Consider the following 19,467-nt stretch of genomic DNA (forward strand, 5'->3'; position numbering starts at 1 on the left):
ACCCAGGAATCCAAGCAACTTGTATCTTGTGATACTGCCATCATAAACACATAGCCCTACAAATCACCACAGAATGGAAAGCTTGAGAGGGATCATCATACCATGAGTTTTGTGGTAGACTGGGAGGTGATATTTATCATTTCTGCGCATGTGTCAGAGCCCAGACACATGGACTCAACCAGACTGCAAGAGCTACTGGAATGTTTCATTGTTCTGTGTGCCCAGGAAGAAAGAATGAGATTGTAAATATCATGATTTGGGGTTCCCCAAGAGCCCACTATGAGACAAGGATCTGGGTACTAATAGGTTAGATGAGCAATAATATCAGGAAACACTAAGAGAAGGGCAGAGAAGGGAAGAGAGCTGATGTAGAGTGCATTAATGGACACACCCCTGAGCATCTCAGGCCCAACCCTACTGGGGATTTCTGGGATACTTAATAAAATGAGCTAAGTTTTTTCCCCCTGAGAAGTGAAGAAACTAAGCTAATTATCCACAAACTCCTGTTCTTTGTTCGTTGAGGGCTAATCCCTGGGAAATTAACTCTCTGGCATTTCTGGCAAGCAAGTAGAGCATGCTCCAGTGGCCAGAGAAAGTCCTCAGGCAGAGTCATATGTGCTTCTGCGTAAAGCAAGCGATGTGTACTGAATAGTAAGTACTAAAATGCCTGTGAAAGGGACACCAATAGCACTTGCTACAGTGAGAACCTATTAGTAACTTCTAGCCTCTTTTTGCATGCAGATCACCCTGATCAAAATGCTCTGGGGGTGGTGGGGTACAGAATAAGCTCCAAGGGAGCTAGAATATAGCCTCAGGTCATTTTCACCAAACTCTCCAGGTGGGTTCAAGGCAGATGAGCATTTGAAAGCACATCCCATTCTCTATTCAAACCTTTGTCATATCACTTCTCCTGAAACCATTCTAGTGAAACCAGCCTTTTAAAAATCACCACCAGCCTCCTACTTCAATTCCTGGGTGTTTTCTCTGTACCTATCAACCAAGCACCTCACTTTTCCTTGGAGGCACTCTTCCTTGGAGGTCCACAATCCCTCCTGATCACCCCCACCTAGACTTAAAGAAGAAACCAGAAATGGTAAGTGGATTTATTGGTAATCACTGCCTGAAGCCATGTGTTGAGAAGGAGTCTAAGACTGCATGTTCAATTACCTCTACCTACCATGGGTGTTAGCATAGGGTAGGCTGAGTTTAGGCATTAGTCAGCTCTACTGTAGATCATTCTCAACTTTCTGTCTTCCATGATCTCCCTTAAGAATTTCATGCACTCCCAAGGTATAAACTATCATTTCTATATAAACGTACCTAAATATAATTTCTATTCAAGACCTCTCTTGGGAGTTCCAAACCCACTTTTCTAACAATTTGGGGAACATATTAACCTTGACATATTTCTTAATTACACACTTTCATCTTCATTCTTCATGTGACATGATGACTTTCCCATCTTTCAGGACACCCCAGCTTAAACCCTTGGCAGTATTTCACTTCCTTATCATTTTTCCTATGATTTACGACAGGGCTCAGCAAATTGTAATAGAATTAGTTGCTTACTCTCTGCCTTTAAACACTGTGTATTCTTTGGATAAAAGACCCAGGTCTTATTCACTCTGCATTTGCAGGTGCTAGCACTATTTCTGGCACAAAGTAGATATTAAGTGCCAGAGGATGGAGATATATATGCTTATTTATATATTTATACATATTTATGTATTTTAATGTGTAAATTATTCATGTGTTTTGTTCCTTCTCTTTACCTTATCTCTGGAAAACCCCATAAAGTAGATTAGTGGATATTGCTAGAGGTTTGGGGGAAGGGAAATGGAGAGTGACTACTAATAGGTATGGGATTTCTTTCTAGGGTAATGAAAATGTTCTGGAATTAGTGGTGATAGTTGTAAGACCTTGTGAATACATTAAAACCCTCTGAATTATGAACTTTATATTTTTCCCTTTCCACATTTTTATTGGTACATTATAGTTGTACATATTGATGGGATTTGTTGTTATATTTTCATACATGCAACACAGTATTACAATGGCCAATATCACTTCTCAGCATTTCCCCCCTCCTTTCAACCTTCCCATGACCAGTCACTTTTCTCTACTGAGCTCCCTTTGATTTTTCAGGAGATCCCTACCTCCCCCCACCTTTCTTTTCCTTTTTCCTCTCTGCCTTCCATATATGAGAGAAATCATACAACCATTGACCTTCTGAGTTTGGCTTATTTGCTTAACATAAAGTCATCTAGTTCTATCTATCTTCCTGCAAATGACATAATTTCATATTTCTTTATGGTTGAATAAAACTCCATTGTGTATATATACCACATTTTCTTTATCCATTCATCTGTTGATGGACACCTAGGCTGGTTTCATAATTTGGCTAGTGTGAATTGTGCTGCTGTAACATGGGTATGCATGTATCACTGTAGTATCATGACTTTAAAAAAATTCTTTGGGATAAATACCAAAGAGGATTATAGCTGGGTCATATGGTGTTTCCATGCCTAGTATCTTGAGGAACCTCCATACTGATTTGTATAGTAGCTGTACTAATTTACAATCTTAACAACAGTGTGAAAGTGTTCCTTTTTCTCCATAACCTCTCCAACATTTATTATTGTATTGTTGATGACTGCCATTCTAACTGGTGTGAGATGAAATCTCAGTGTAGTTGTTTTTAAGAAAGAAAAGCATGTCCTATCTTTATATCCTTTTATTTTTATTGGTTCTTTTTTGTTATGCATGACATTAGTATGTACTATGGAATAATTATAAAAGCATGGGATATAATTTGTTCTAATTCAGTCCCCAGTATTTCCCCTTCCCCTCCCTTCCTCCCACTTCCCATTTCCTTCCCTCTATTCTATTGATCTTTCTGCTATTTACTTATAGTTTTTTTAATTTAGTGTCTTGTGGCTGTACATGATGGTGATATTCGATGCTCCTTTCTACTCCCTTTGTCTACTCCTCTGACCTTTCTTCCGTTCATTTCTTTTTAATTTTTAACACCCCCCTTATTTTGGATTAGCCTCTACATATCAGAAAAAACATTGGACCTTTGACTTTTGGGGATTGGCTTATTTCACTTAGCATGTAATCTCCAGATCCATCCATTTACTGGAAAATGTGATAAAATCATTCTTCTTTATGACTGATAAATATTCCATTGTGTATATATACCACATTTTCTTTATGCATTCATCTGTTGAAGGGTACCTAGGTTGGCTCCATAGCTGAGCCATTGTTAATTGTGCTGCTATAAACATTGATGTGGCTGCATCACTGTAGTATGCTGATTTTAAATTATTTGGATATAAAATATTTGGATGGAAAAGTAGAATAGCTGGGTCATATGATGATTCCATTCCTAGTTTCATGAGGAAATTCCATGCTGCTTTCCAGAGTGGTTGTACTAATTTGCAGTCCCACCAGCAATGTATGAGTGTGCCCTCTTCCCCAAATCCTAGCCAACATTTATTGTTACTTATATTTTTGATAATTGCCATATTTTTGATATTTCAATGTGGTTTTAATTTGCATTCCTCTAATTGCTAGAGATGTTGAACATTTTTTCATATATTTGTTGACCATTTGAATTTCTTCTTTTGAGAGTGCCTGTTTAGTTCCTATCAGGCACTAATTAATCAATTGGGTTATTTAAAATGGTATATCTGATGTTATGTGAACATAACAGAGTTGACGTATGAAAGTGATATATGGTCTGTATCCTTTGTGTGCACTGACTTTTAGATTTTTCTGCAAATGAATATATTTTTAATATAATTTAGGAAGGACAAAAACTACCCTCCTTTAAAAACGTAATCCCTATTCATGGAGTGAATGCCAAACTCTTTGCCAAGTTGTCCAGATCCTTTGTCAGCAGGCCTCAACCTGCTTTGACAGACTCCCACCTTTCACTCCTTTATTTCTCTTCTCCCAGTGACTTCAGACACATCAATTTATTCATTTCCTGAAAGTGCTCTGGACGACTTGTCTCATCTTTGTCCCTACCACTTACTCCCCTTTCTTTGTCTCTCTCCCACCCAGCCCTACCTGAAGAAATAGTTCCAGGGTCAGATCAAATCTCACTTTCCTAAAGCTGCAGTTGAAACCTCTCTCTTCCTAGTTCTGTTAACACTTTGTTTAGCACCCATTTTATGACATTAATACCATGTTCCCATTTTATATAATCAGTTGTGTCTTTCTAGTTTAGCTGATTCACCTTTGGTTCCTCTAAAATGTATAGCACATGGAGTAGATATCTAGTCCATAGAACCTTACTTAATTTTTGGTTTAAATATTTTTGAGGAAAAAATGAAAATCCACATATTTTAATGTAAACATACTTATTACATGTATTTGGCACCAAGAAATCACAAAGAGCAAATTCACATTTATACATTGGCTCAGTCAACAAGTATTTAGTGATGGCATACTCTGTCAGGCAGTAGTACCCAAGTCAGGAAATGTCCTTGCTCTCATGGAACTTACTTTCATATTTTTTTTTTTTTATGTAGAAAATACACAGAATGTGCCCAAATCTAAGTGCATACCTCAATAACTTGTTTTAGTGCTGAGGCTTGAAACCAGGGTTGCTCTACCACTGAGCTACATATCCTTCTGCCCTTTTTATTTTATTTTTTATAAAATTTTTATTTTATAAAGTATTTTATTAAAATATTTTAATCTAGAATTTTTATTGGAATAAGTTATGAAGTATGCAGTATCTAAGGTCTCTGGATTTTCCAATAATTATCCAATTGCCCTATGACTAGTTATTGAACACTAATAGGTTTATGGTATTGCCTGCTAAACTATTCTAAAACTTGGGTCTCTTTTGGACTTTCTATTATATTCTGTCCATCAGATCCTGTGTCAATGCTATGCTATTTTATTTTTTTTATGATCCAACCCTTGATATTTGTTTTTTATTGGTTCTTTTTAATTATACATGACAAAAGAATATACTGTGACATAATTATAAAAGCATGGAATAAGATTGGTTTTAATTCAGTCCCAAGTATTTCCCCTGCCTCCTTCCCACCCTCTGTTCCCTTCCCTCTACTCTACTGATCTTTCTGTTATTTACTTATAGTTTTGTTGTTTGTTTTGAGACAGAGTCTCACTAGGTTGCTGAGGCTGTCATCAAATTTGCAATCCTCCTGCCTCAGTCTCTAAAGTCAGTAGAATTATAGGCATGCACCACTGCACCCAGCCCTCCATGACTTTTTTTTTTGGTGGGGTGGTTACCAGGGATTGAACCCAGGGGCACTCAACCATTGAGCCACATCCTCAGCCCTTTTTTGTATGCTATTTGGAGACAGGGTCTCACTGAGTTGCTTAGCACCTCACTATTGCTGAAGCTGGTTTGATCCCTCCTGCCTCAGCCTCCCGAGCTACTGGGATTACAGGTGCACACCACGATGCCCTGCCCTTCATGACTTTTTATATATGTATGTACACATGTAAACACCACCCACATCAAAATATAGAATATTTCCAGCGTTCCATATCCTCCTGCCTGAGGTAACTACTATTTCAGCTTCTATCACCATAGATTAGTTTTACCTGTTGTTGGATGTCATGTAAATGGGATTGTACAATATGTTCTTTTGTGCCTGGCTTCTTTCATTCATAATCATTTCTCTGCAATTCATCCATATGATTATGTAAAACCACAGTTGGATCTTCCTACTGCTATATAGTATTCCATTGTAGCATATTCTGCTGACTATTCCACAATTTATTTTTCCATTCTCCTATTGGTGTATATTTGGTGGTAGTCCCAGAGTTTGGTTATTAGTAATAAACATGCAGTAAGAATTCTTGTATGTATCTTTTGATGAACATAAGCACTCATTCCTCTTATATATACCGCAGAACAAAATTTCTAGGCCACAGGTGGTTTTAACAGATACCACCCAACAATCTTCCCAGAAGGGTGGTGTTAACTTACCCTCTCATCAACAATATGTGAAAACAAACAAATAAGAAAAACATCTGATAATGAAAAAAGTGATGTGGAGAATTAAGATAAAGCTACCTCAGATTTGGTGGCCAAGCAAAGCTTCTCTAACAAGGTGAAGTTTAAAATGGAACCTGAATGACTGGAAGAAGTCAGCCTTACAGATGACACGAGAAGAGCATCTCAGGCAGTGGGTGAAACCACTGGCCCTTGGGCAAGAAATTTCTTGGCTTGTTTAAGGAACAGAAGGGAATCTAGTGGCCTTGGAGTAAGTGGGGAAGTGAGGACAGATAGAGGGTATGTTGGTTTTTTGGTTTTTTTGTTTGTTTGTTTGTTTGTTGTTGTTGCGGTGCTGGGAATCGAATCCAGGGACTTGTGCTTGCGAGGCAAGCACTCTATCAACTGAGCTATATTCCCAGCCCAAGGGTATGTTATTGACCCAGATACCACAATAGGTGATTGGCGTTTAATTCTGTAGGGAAATTATGGGGAAGGTATAAAATACAAACTTCAGGATTATCCCATCTGAGAGTCAAGAGAGCTGGGCTACTTAGGTACCAACTCCCAAATTCATTGACTGAAGATTGCTGCTGGCATACTGGGGATAAGGGTGTTAATTTTCCACCACTTCTGCATCAAGTACAAATATTTTCTTCCTTTGAGATTCAATATCTGCCTTTTTTATAGAGAGCTTTAATGTCATTCCATTATCATTGGTCTTCTCCTTGACCTTTAGCCCCATAACCAAGTCCTTGAATTTGCCCTTATCTGCTACCCTAAATATCATCAGTCATTTCACCCACCTTCATTCCTATGGTCAGCCTCTCTGAATCAAGTCCACCATTTACTTTTGCTTTTCTTGAGCTCCTATTCACTAGGCATTCTAATTAGCAAAGTGTCTTGCCAATAATCGACTCAGTATATGCACACAGAATGAATATTAGTAGGGGATCCATAACCATGTTGATTTGGAAGGACTTCAAAATGCTTTTAAGTCACAATTTGATTCTTGCTACTTCCTGCAATCCTCCCAATCATTAGGTACTTCCTGAATGTTTTCCTGACAACTGAAGTCTCACTTTCTTTGTTAGTTACCAGTTGTCACTAATTCTGTGTAATAAAATACATCAAAACTCAATGTCTTTAAACAGTAATCATTTGTGTAATTCACAAATCTGGGGCTTGGCTATTTGGGCTGAGCTCAGATGGGCAATGCTTCCAATTTCCACTGAACTCACTCATAGGTCTTACAGTTAGTCAGCTGCAGCTCAGCTGATCTTGGATAACCTCAGCTGTGATAACTAGTGTGACTCATCTCTGTTTCTCATGTGGCATCTTCTGGTAGGATAACCTGGGCATGTTCTCATGCAAACACAGAAGAAGTAAATGAAAACACTCAAGTCCTTGTGAGGCCTAGCCTCAGAACTGGCCCACCATCACTTTCACATTCTGTTGCCCAAAACAAGTCACAAGCTCAGTCCAGATTCAAGGGGAAAAATAGACTCTGCCAACTTCAGTGAATGAAATTGCAAGGTCACATGGTAAAGGATGTGGATACAAGTAGAAGTAAAAGACTAAGGTCATTAATGCAATCTATCATACTTTAATACTTGCCTTTTGACTTGGGACTTTGAGTGTAATTTGTGTGTCAATCATGCCTCAGTAAAAGTGTTTTTTTTTAAAAAGTGTTCTTTAAAAAAAGAAGAGTAAGTGTTCCCTTTTGAGCTCAAATTTCTATAGCTTAAAACATCTAAAATACATAAGAAGCACTGTTCTTTTAGTTCAAATTATTAGATAGTGCTTTGGCTCTCCATTTCTTTATCTGTAGACAGAAAATAAAGGAAGGTAGAAAGTGTGATATCACTCCTAAATATCCCCTGCAGACTTTAAAAACAGGGTTGTCAGTCACTGACTAAAGATTTGTCTTGAATGCAAGTTAGATAATGTCACCCACAACCTTAGAGTTTACTTATTTTATTTTAAATTGGAGAGAACAATGTTCTTCCCATATCTGATGTCTTCATTGTAAGAGTGGCAATGCAAGAAGGTGCACCATTTATGAAAGGGAACAAAGGAAGCATCACTATTACTGATGTTGCCATGACCATATCATATTAAATCAGGATAGAGGAGGTTACTGAAACAGCTCTTCAAAAGGGTATCTCCTCATAAGACATCTCTGCCAGTGACATCAGCAGGAACATTGGGTACAGAGTGTCCACTGGAAAGAGTGTACAAAATATTCAAGCTAATGAAGATCCTCTGAATCAAATGGCCCTCCTGTGTCCTGCTCAACACTATTTCTGTCTTGTGTGAGGTGTGTGTCCTGAATTTGATTTACTAGCTTTAATGCCATTCTCCCACAGAGTAGTGTGTGGGTGAAGCAAGGGCCTCCAATTAGGAACTGAAAATCCACTACAGTGCAACGGAAGCCTAATGATTTGAAACAGATATGTAACTGTGGAAAGGAAGAAAGATATGAAGACAATGCTTTCCTAATTCCCTGCTAAGGGAGAAGGGGCAATCAGAATGGTAGTTAAGAACCCAGATTACCCAGACAGTCTCAGGTTTTGAATCTAATCTCTGCCACTGCTTGTTATTTGATTTCAGGCAAGTCTTAGCCTCTACAAGCCTCAGTTGGTTTATCTGAAAAAGGGGACTATTTTTTTAAACAACCTCCATAGTTTCATGGAGAGTAAAGCACTTAAAAATTGAGTACTCAATAAATGTGAACTATACATTTTTTAACTGGAAGGGACCCAGAGGTCATCCAATCCAAGCAATTCATCCAAAAGATGGTAAACGAAGCCACCAAGAAGACTGAAGAAGCCCCTCCTGTTGATTTCACAGCTGAGGGCACAGTCAGGGTTGAAAACCCAAGACTGTGATTCCTGTGTCTCTCTGTATTATGTCTCCACCAGCACATCTCACTTTCAGCCCTCTTCCACAAAGTAGAGCTTCAGTGAATAGCTGGGGGCTTTCCCTTTCCACTGGATAGCCATACCTCAGGCACAGAAAACTGAAAGGTACAGAATTTTCTAATGAGGCACTTGCAGCCTGCTCACTTTAATCTACTGCAAATGTCTCTGGGAAATAAAATATTGGCAGGTTTGTCCAACAGCTGCTCAGCCTAGAGACCACAGCTTATTTTGGTCCATTTATGTTAACTCATCTGTCTTAAGCTCTTTGTTAGTGACTCACCACATACTGCTACCAAAAATATACACCAAAATCCAAGAATCATTCATATGAAGGGCAAACCTCTTCCTTAAAATACCACATTTCTGCTGTCTTGTTTTTATGAAGTTTTTCCTTCCTCCCACCTCCATATCGCATTTTCTTTTCTTCTTTCTCCATTTTCCATCTTTGATCACCACCAGCAGCATAGAAGCTACATGGTATGATCAAATTATAGAATGGCCATCAGTAGTCCTGTTTCTACTACTGATCTGGCAATTTTACTACAAAAAGCTAACAAGTCACACTTCAATTTCCTTATTCATAATAAGGGAGGGTCGTATTAGCTTCTACAGTTCCCACCAGTGCAACACCAAGAACTTCCTCAAACACTTTCCTTTCAAGAATTCCACCTGCCACAAAAACTGCCTTTTAAAATAAAAAATTAGCATTCCTCCTTTTCTGTTAATTATAGGTATAAACAACCTAATTAATATAATAATTAATAAGCAACAGTAAGCAGGAAATTAAAATGTTTAAAGGATTAAATCAACTTATTTACCAAGATGACTGCTGTTTCAAATACATTCCCAGCCCTATCACAGAAAAATATGCCATCTTTGTTAGACTTAGTGAAATATTGAAAATGGTTCATATACTGTGTCGTAGATTTAAAAATAGACAGAGTGGGATGGATACACACCAACTTCAGGATGATGCTAACTTCCTGGGAGGAAGAAAAGGAAGGAGATGGGGAAACAGTCTACAAGTGTATTTGTACTATTTCACTTATTAGATCTGGCACAAATACAGGAAATTGTTAACATGTTAAATTTGAGTGGTTGATATATGACTGTCAGTTATTAAGATTATCCTTTCTGTTTATGCTTGAAATTTCAAAATTAAATGAATTTAAAATAAGCTTATCAACTTAAACTCTTAAACATTGCTGGTGCAAATGTAAAATGATATAACCACTTTGGGAAAGTTTGGCAGTTTCTTAACAAGTTAAACCCACACATACCACATGACCTAGCATTTCCCTTCCTAGATATAGACCCAAGATAAACAAATGCATAATTCATAGAAAAGAGATGCATCACAATATTTACACCAGCATTATCCATGATAACCAAAAAAAAGAAAGACCCCAAATGCTCATCAATAAGCAAAGGGATAAACAAATTATGATGTATTCATACAATGCAGTACTACTTAGTTATAGAAAGGAGAGAACTCCTTTTATCCAATAATATGGATGAATCTCAAAAAACATGATGAGTCAGGCATAGTGGTGCATGCCTGTAATCCCAGTGGCTCCTGAGGCTGAGGCAGGAGGATTGCAAGTTCAAAGCCATTCTCAGAAAAAGCGAGGCACTAAGCAATTCAGTGAGACCCTGTCTCTAAATAAAATACAAAATAGTGCTGGGGGGGCTGGGGAGATAGCTCAGTCGGTAGAGTGCTTGCCTTGCAAGCACAAGGCCCTGGGTTCGATCCCCAGCACCAAAAAAAAAAAATAGTGCTGGGGATGTGGCCCAGTGTTTGAGTGCCCCTGAGTTCAATCCCTGGTACCTCCCCCACCCCACAAAAATATGATGAGCCAAAGAAGCCAGATACATACTGTAGATTATATTTACATCAAGTTCTAAACCAGGCAAAACAAACCCATAGTGACACAAACCAGAGCAGTGGCAGCCTATTGTGGGGGAAGATTGCCTAGAAGCCGGCACAGAGAACTTTCTGCAGAGAGGGACATATATTGAGGAAACATCTCGACTGGGGCAGTTAGTTACACACGTGTTTACATTTGAAAACAAAACTGAATTGTACAAAGATTTGTGCATTTCGCAGCATGTAAATTTTACCTTAATTTTGAAAACTACATAAAACTGGTAAACTTGTGTATTAACTTCATGGACTCCCAGGAGATCTGGGGACCTCCGGACAGGAATTTATCCTGGATGGAGGTCCCCTGCAGTCATTTTCACCTCTACACGGTATGAGTTAACTTTCTCTGTTGCTCTTCACTCTCATTACAAATGAGGTCTTTCTTTGAGAATATCTTTCAAAAGCAATGTGGCATAATGGAAAGAATATGGGTTTTAGAAATAGAGCCCTAGGTTTGAGCCTTTGCTCTGTGGCTCACTGGCTGTGTGACTCTGGGCAAGAAAGTGACCTCCTTGAGTTTATTTTCTTAACCTTACACAGGAAAGTACAAAGCCTACTTCCTGAGGTTATTCGGAAGATTAAATTAGATCACACAAGCAAAAGCATATTTCACACAGCCAGGCTCATCACAGATGCTCCATACGTTCTGGTTTCCTTTTCTTCCTTCCTTTACTTTTTATAGACCCTCCACAGAACAGAAGCTTTATATCTCCTCCATTATCACAGTTCAAAACTTGAGGATATAGGAATAGACTCCTTGCTCCTCCTCAAACGTGACAAGAAAAAGTGCCATCCATAGGTCCTGCAAAGGGGCTGCTATTCTGAGCGCCATAATTTCAAGGGCCCTACTCCAACTCCTCCCCTACAGCAGCATCCTTCCCCTTAGGGCAGGAGTCAATGAGGTCAAAGGGCTATTCCCATCCAGAGCCTATGCCCAACTGGACCACTTTCTGGGGACCAGGCCCAATAATATGCTCCCCAGATGGTCAATAATTTTCTTCCAGGGCTGACCTGGGCTCTTTCCCTGGTCCATCTTCCCAAGAACAGACTGCATCATGAATGTACACATCCCTAGGCCCAAGAAGCTATAAAAGGACAACTATTTGGGGTTGTGTGGACAGAGTTTAGACATACAGACAAGGTATTCACCCATATTGTATAGTACCCCCCCATGGTAGTGGGAGGATCCTGGGGTAAAATTAGAAAGGAAGAGTGACCTCAGACTAGGCCCAGGAGGCAGCTGCTATCTCATACTGAACCACCAGGTTCTGGTACAGGCAGACCCTGAGGAAGTCAAGATTTCTAAACCTGGACCTAGTTTTCCAGGCCAATATTGGAGTATATTAGTCAAGGTAAGATACAAAATACATTTTATAAATGTTAACATTTAAACATAGAGTACCTGGGCTTCCATCTGTACTCTTGTCCTGCACTTCTCAAACATTAGAGACTGGTTTACCCAGCACATCCCCCTCTCAGGGGCTTTGAGCTTGATATCCTTCTGCCTAGAATGCCCTCTTCCCCATTCACTTCTCTGACCATTGTGTTTAAAATAGTTCCCAAGTCCTCCTGCCCTTGAAATATTTTTCCCATTAAAATTTGCTATTTTATTAAGTGTCTGACTCCTTCATTAGAGTATAAATTCCAAACCAACAGAAAGTTTTCAGCCTTGTTTACTAGTGTATTCCCAGCATCCAAACTAGTATCTGCTACATAGGAGGTTATTTATTGAATTAATGCATTAATGATTTAATGAATGGATTTCAATTCCTCTATTCTGGTCCTGGTACTAAAGTTTGACAACATTAAAAACATAAACTTTTAAAATAAGCTAACTTGGCCTAGTGCAGTGGCATATACCTGTAATTCCAGCAGTTCGAGAGGCTGAGACAGGAGGATCTTGAGTTCAAAGCCAGTAACGGGAAGGCCCTAAGCAACTCAGTGAGACCCTATTTCTAAATAAAATACAAAATATGGCTGGGGATGTGGCTCAGTGGTCGAGTGCCCCTGAGTTCGATCCCCGATATACCCAAATTAATTAATTAATTAATTAAATTAGCTAATTCACTTACATATCAGATTTTATTTCAGTTTTAATAAACCTACTGAATACAACCCTCCATTCTTCCAGTTCTCTTGCTCTGTTTTTACCACTGTCTGTTCTTGTTACAGAGAGCTTCAGCCCTTTGACATCCTCTACCTCATCTTCATCCATCAACCTTCACCTACCTCCACTGCTTCCCTCTTCTGCCTAGAACCCCAAGGTCCATCACTTGAACCATTCTTTTGCCAATACCCTCAAGTAGTACCTTTCTCTTTTGCCTGACAAAACCCTAACTCTGAACCAAATCAAAAAATATTTCCATTTCTACACTTGAGCTACATTACAAGGTAATAAATTAACAGACATACCAAAATAATCTAAAAATATAATCATTTATTTCCTGGCCAAAACTCTTGCCTACCAACTATTGCACATTCTTTACATGACTAAAATTAAATATGCGAGTCCTCCATGGCATTTAATTAGCAATCTGGCAGGAAGAAAATGCTGCTCTACTTTCATTCACAAATTTTAGTTTAATTATATTCCATACCCTTTTCCAAGCAAAAATGGTTGGGTTCAAATCTTTGATTAAGAAAATCTAAGGTAAATGTTACATCACAATTGAAAAAAATTGAAACTCACACAATCAACACATGTTCTCTCTCCCCACCCTCTCCATTCTCTCTAGCTACAGTGACATAGCCTCCTTAGTACTATTTTGCAATCTCCTTGTGGAAATTCCAGTTCCTTTTTCAAAGGAGTTCACAATAAAAAGCAGAATGCAAATTTTAGATGAGAGGAGTTAGTTCAAGAAATCTATTGTACAACATGATGAATATAATTAACAATATATGATATTCTTGAAAAATGCTAGGAGAGTAGATTTTTAAGTATTCTCACCACAAAATAATAAATATGTGTGGTAATATATGTTAATTAGCTCAATTTATCCATTTAACTATCAAAACATGAGGTTGTACATGGGGATATAGCTCAGTAGAAGAGCACTCGCTCTGGAACTGATTCCCAGCACTCTGCCCACCAAATGTGCCCAAATGAGTACTAAGTTATAGTTAGAGAACTTCTGGTGTGCTATTGCACACTAGGTAATGACTGTAGATATTGACAATGTTCTGTATATTTCAAAATGTTAGAAGAAAGGATGTTGAATGTTTTAACCCCAAAAAAATGTTTGAGGAGATAGGTGTGTTTACCCTGATTTAAGTATTACACAATGTGGGGCTGGGGATGTACACAATAGTAGATCACTTGCCTAGCATGCATGGGGCTCTGTGTTGGACCCTTAGCACTGAAAAAAAAATTCACATCATATACCTGCATCAAAACATCACATGGGGGCTGGGGCAGAGCATTTGCCTGGCATGTGTGAGGCACTGGGTTTGATCCTTAGCACCACATGAAAGTAAAGAAAATGAAGGGATTTTATTCATCTAAAACTAAATTTTTTTAAAAAAAATCACATGGTACCAATAAGTATGTAATATTTTATGTTTTATGTATCAGTTAAAATAAATTTAAATTTAAAAAGAATTCAATCGTATATATACAATGGTTGCTACTATGTTTAAAAATATAAATGTGTATAGGCAAAAATAGAAGGCAACAAACTGAAATAATAGTATTAGGAATTTTATTTATTTTCTCTAAACACTCATTAGTGTTGTAATATTGTTTATGCAATAAAAAATAAGGACAGGATAGGGAAGGAGAGAGCCAAATTTACTGAGGATATGCTATCTTTTTGAATTTCAAATCAGCATTCATTCCATTGACACCAAGAAGCAGCATCTCTCTGACCTTTAATAAATGTCCTAAATAAATCAAGGTGGTCAGAGTAGGACAATTATGATCTTGTGGTTTGTCATGTGACCCTACTTATTACAAGTGTCTTACTGAACTTTTTTCAATCTCAGAATATAGAGAACTTGAGACATTTTGCATAACTCTCAGATTTTGGATCAAGTTACAAGAGAAAATCATTGTAAACTCTCATGAAAATACAACAATACTTGAAAGATATAACAAATATGTCGTTAAATTATCTCATGATATATATCTATTACTTCTCAGTATAAAAAGGGAAGCACAGAGCCCAAGAGGCTCAATTCTTGCAGGGGGAGATAATTCTTTAAAACTGGTACTAAATCTCCACACTTAGAAGAAGTATGAAGAAAGGGTTACCATTGCCTTTAGGTACAGGTCCACAAAGAAACCAGAGTTTCAACAAACAAATGAGATAAATAATCCATTTGTGATAGCATTAATATCGGGAGGTTACCTCCTAATAAGGACAAAAATGAACCCTAGATATAAGTGCATCTTTCTAGTGACTTCTCCATAAATTTGCAAATCAAATATTATGTAAATTTCCTTAGCAATGCCTTAATTATTACTCCATATTCTTGCATAGAAATGTGAGTAAAAAATAAAAAAACAAAATTAAATCAAGAATATTCCAGTATCTTTCTTAGCTAATCTACTACTATTTAATAACCTTTATTTTAATCTGTTACTAGGGATCAATCCCAGGGTCTCATTCATGCTAAGCTCATACTCTACCACTGTGCTACACTCCCAGTCCCTACTACTTTTATTTAAAAACATTTTCCTCAAACATATGTTTGTTTATCTTAAGGGATTCTCTGAGGGGCAGGGGGATTAAATTGGTACAGTTAAGTATTACTGAGCATTCTAATAAGAAATGATCCTGAGTTTTAAACACATTAGTTGAATTATCAGTAGTAACATGGTTCCATTAGTATTCAATTTTCTCCAAGAGCAAGTTGTTTATTGTTTTGCTTATGTATATATTTCTTTATTTGCTACCAAAATTTGTTACAGGAATAACGAAAGAGAAACAAAATACGAATTAAGTGCATAGATCACAGAGCAACATTTATAGAAGCAGCAGCAAGTGAATGCACCACCTCTTTAGAATAATACCGTAATCATCCCTTAGGTGGCCTGCTTACACTCCATGCAAGACTGCACTATTAAGTAATAAAGCATGAGCAGGGTGAAGGATGATGTAATCATTCATGCTTACCACTTTGTGCCGTTTGAGCTCAAGTCAAGGGACTTCTATGCCACTAAATGTGTTTTATTAAGCAACAATAAAGAGTCCTGAGAGATTCTTTAGTAATTCTCATTTTTAAATAAGAGCCAAAGAAAAAGAATCATTTCTAACAATGCAGGAATTCACTAGCACATTTGTATATACATATCTTTCAAATAAAATGTATATCACACTCAAGGGAGTGAGGCTAGTTCTGGAGGAATGACAGTTATTTCTCAACTATCTGTGGGCACTGGTGTTCACTGTGGGCTAATGGGTCGTTTGGGGGTTCTTGATACTTTTAGATTTCTGTATTGGGGAGTGTAAAAGGAGGATAACCTATACTGCTTTTTCAGAGTTTACTTGAATTATTGAACATAATGTGTGGAACCTCACAAATGAGAGACAAGTTAGGGAAGAAAAAAGGTTGAGTATTAGGCTATGCCATATTCTTTCATAGGACATCCTCATATAATATTGACTATAATACAATATTGATTTCCTGGAGTTTTAGATATTATTTCTTATTTCCAGGGTTTTATATGTCTAAAATAAAGATATTCATATCTTGACAAATTATAAACTGCTCCTACCTCCCCTCTATTTGAGGTCCCTCTCCTTTGTTGTTGTTGTTGTTGTTTATGTGCATTAAACAAGTAGGCCTAAATCAATGTTACTCTAAAAGTAAGAGACACTCTGGGTAGCAAACACTGTCACCAAAATATATATGTATGTATCAGTTTTTTGTTTCTTCAGTTATAAGATTAAGAACCAACGAATGAAAGTGAGGGAGAATGAGAATTAGGAATTTGTTGCCCATTCCTTTTACATTCTTAGCAAGTTTTATTTTTCTGAGATTTCTGCATGAGACTACAAGAAGGAGGATGTAGATTGTTCAATGATTTTCAGTTATGATATAATATGCTGAGACTAAATTAGGCCCTGATTTTTATTGCCTCTTCCTAAAAACTCCATTGTCATTGTCTAGTGATGGTGCTCCCCAAAGAGATGATACTTTCACCTGGGTGGTCATTGAGCAGGGGAGTTTAGTATCACTTAGTGGCCTACTGAATTCTATGAGGTAGCCTGAGGGGAAAATTAGAATTTATTTGAAATAATAATTTTAATTGGATTCTTTTTAAAACATTTTTAAGTTGTTGATGGACCTTTATTTATATTGCTGCTGAGAATCAAACCCAGTGCCTCACACATGTTAGGCAAGTATTCTCCCACTGACCTACGACCCCAGCCCTTAATTAGATCCTTATTCTGAGTGTTTTAAATTATTTTTCTAATTCAGTTTTTGTTATATCATTCTTAGGATTTTTGACTGGGTAAAATAACTGCTTGGAGATATTTAGCCCTACCCTATTCTTATACAGAGGATGAAACAAGCACAGGGAGAAGAAATTATTTACTAAAGTAGCAAAATTAAATAATACTATTTAGTAATAATAACTGGGATCCAGGGGCTGAAATTGTGATCAGTAGTAGAGCACTTGCCCAGCACATGTGAAGCACTAGGTTCCATACTTAGCACCACATAAAAATAAAATAAAGTTATTAAGTTCATCTACAACTTAAAAATTATTTTAAATAAAACAGATCCATAACCTAGGTATTCTAACCCTGGACAAGTGATATTTCATCTACATATAGAGTACATATGTCTGAACATGCCAACTTTAGGAAAAAATGTTATATTAAGAATTTATTGGGCTGGAGTTGTGGTCCAGTGGTAAGCACATGCCTGGCATGTGTGAGGCCCTGGGTTTGATACTCAGCACCTCATATAAATAATTTTTTTAAAAATTCATTGACAACTGAAAAAAAAAAAGAATTTATCTTCTGAACTTCATCCCTATGCTCTTAGTTTTTTCTTCTTTCTTTTTTTTATTTTATTGTAAACAAATGGGATACATGTTGTTTCTCTGTTTGTACATGGAGTAAAGGCATACCATTTCTGTAATCATAAATTTACATAGGGTAATGTCGTTTGATTCATTCTGTTATTTTTTCCCTTCCCCCCACCCCTCCCACCCCTCTTTTCCCTCTATACAGTCCTTCCTTCCTCCATTCTTACCCCCTCCCTAACCCTAACTCTAACCCTAACACTAACCCTTCCCTACCCCCCATTATGTGTCATCATCCACTTATTAGCGATATCATTCGTCCTTTGGCTTTTTGAGATTGGCTTATCTCACTTAGCATGATATTCTCCAATTTCATCCATTTGCCTGCAAATGCCATAATTTTATCATTCTTTATGGCTGAGTAATATTCCATTGTATATATATACCACAGTTTCTTTATCCACTCATCAATTGAAGGGCATCTAGGTTGGTTCCACAGTCTGGCTATTGTGAATTGAGCAGCTATGAACATTGATGTGGCTGTATCTCTGTAGTATGCTGATTTTAAGTCCTTTGGGTATAGGCCAAGGAGTGGGATAGCTGGGTCAAATGGAGGGTCCATTCCAAGTTTTCTAAGGAATCTCCACACTGCTTTCCAGAGTGGCTGCACTAATTTGCAGTCCCACCAGAAATGTATGAGTGTACCTTTCTCCCCACATCCTCGCCAACACCTGTTGTTGCTCGTATTCTTGATAATCGCCATTCTAATTGGGGTGAGATGGAATCTTAGGGTGGTTTTGGTTTGCATTTCTCTTATTACTAGAGATGTTGAACATTTTTCCATATGTTTGTTGATTGCTTGTAGATCTTCTTCTGTGAAGTGTCTATTCATTTCCTTAGCCCATTTGTCGAATGGATTATTTGTATTTTTGGAGTAGAGTTTTTTGAGTTCTTTATAGATTCTGGAGATTAGTGCTCTATCTGAAGTATGATTGGCAAAGATATTCTCCCACTCTGTAGGCTCTTTCTTCGCATTGCTGATAGTTTCCTTTGCTGAGAGAAAGCTTTTTAGTTTGAATCTATCCCAGTTATTGATTCTTGCTTTTATTTCTTGTGCTATGGGAGTCCTATTAAGGAAGTCTGGTCCTAAGCCAACATGTTGAAGATCTGGACCTACTTTGTCTTCTATAATCTGCAGGGTCTCTGGTCTGATTCCGAGGTCCTTAATCCATTTTGAGTTTAGTTTCATGCATGGTGAGAGACATGGGTTTAGTTTCATTCTGTTGCATATGGATTTCCAATTCTCCCAGCACCATTTGTTGAAGAGGCTATCTTTTCTCCATTGCATATTTTTGGCACCTTTGTCTAGTATGAGAAAATTGTATTTATTTGGGTTTGTGCCCGTGTCCTCTATTCTGTACCATTGATCTACCTTTCTATTTTGGTACCAATACCATGACGTTTTTGTTACTATTGCTTTGTAGTAGAGTTGAAGATCTGGTATTGCAATACCCCCTGTTTCACTCTTCCTGCTAAGGATTGCTTTAGCTATTCTGGGTTTCTTATTCTTCCAGATGAATTTCATAATTGCTTGCTCTATTTCTGCAAGGTACGTCATTGGGATTTTAATTGGAATTGCATTGAATTTGTATAGCACTTT

General features: G+C 37.6%; 1 protein-coding gene across 1 annotated transcript in view; it reads left to right on the forward strand.

Annotated features, from left to right (window-relative positions):
• The first annotated feature begins 911 nt into the window (after positions 1-911).
• RPS6KA3 (ribosomal protein S6 kinase A3) overlaps positions 912-19,467 on the forward strand; it is a 146,161-nt gene continuing 127,605 nt past the window's right edge. The window contains exon 1 of the mRNA XM_079122869.1: positions 912-1,093. Coding sequence (XP_078978995.1) covers positions 1,091-1,093 — 3 coding nt within the window. The 5' untranslated portion in view covers positions 912-1,090. The remainder of the gene's footprint in view (positions 1,094-19,467) is intronic.

This window comes from Sciurus vulgaris, assembly GCF_902686455.1.
Source record: "Sciurus vulgaris genome assembly, chromosome: X".
NCBI lineage: Eukaryota > Metazoa > Chordata > Mammalia > Rodentia > Sciuridae > Sciurus > Sciurus vulgaris.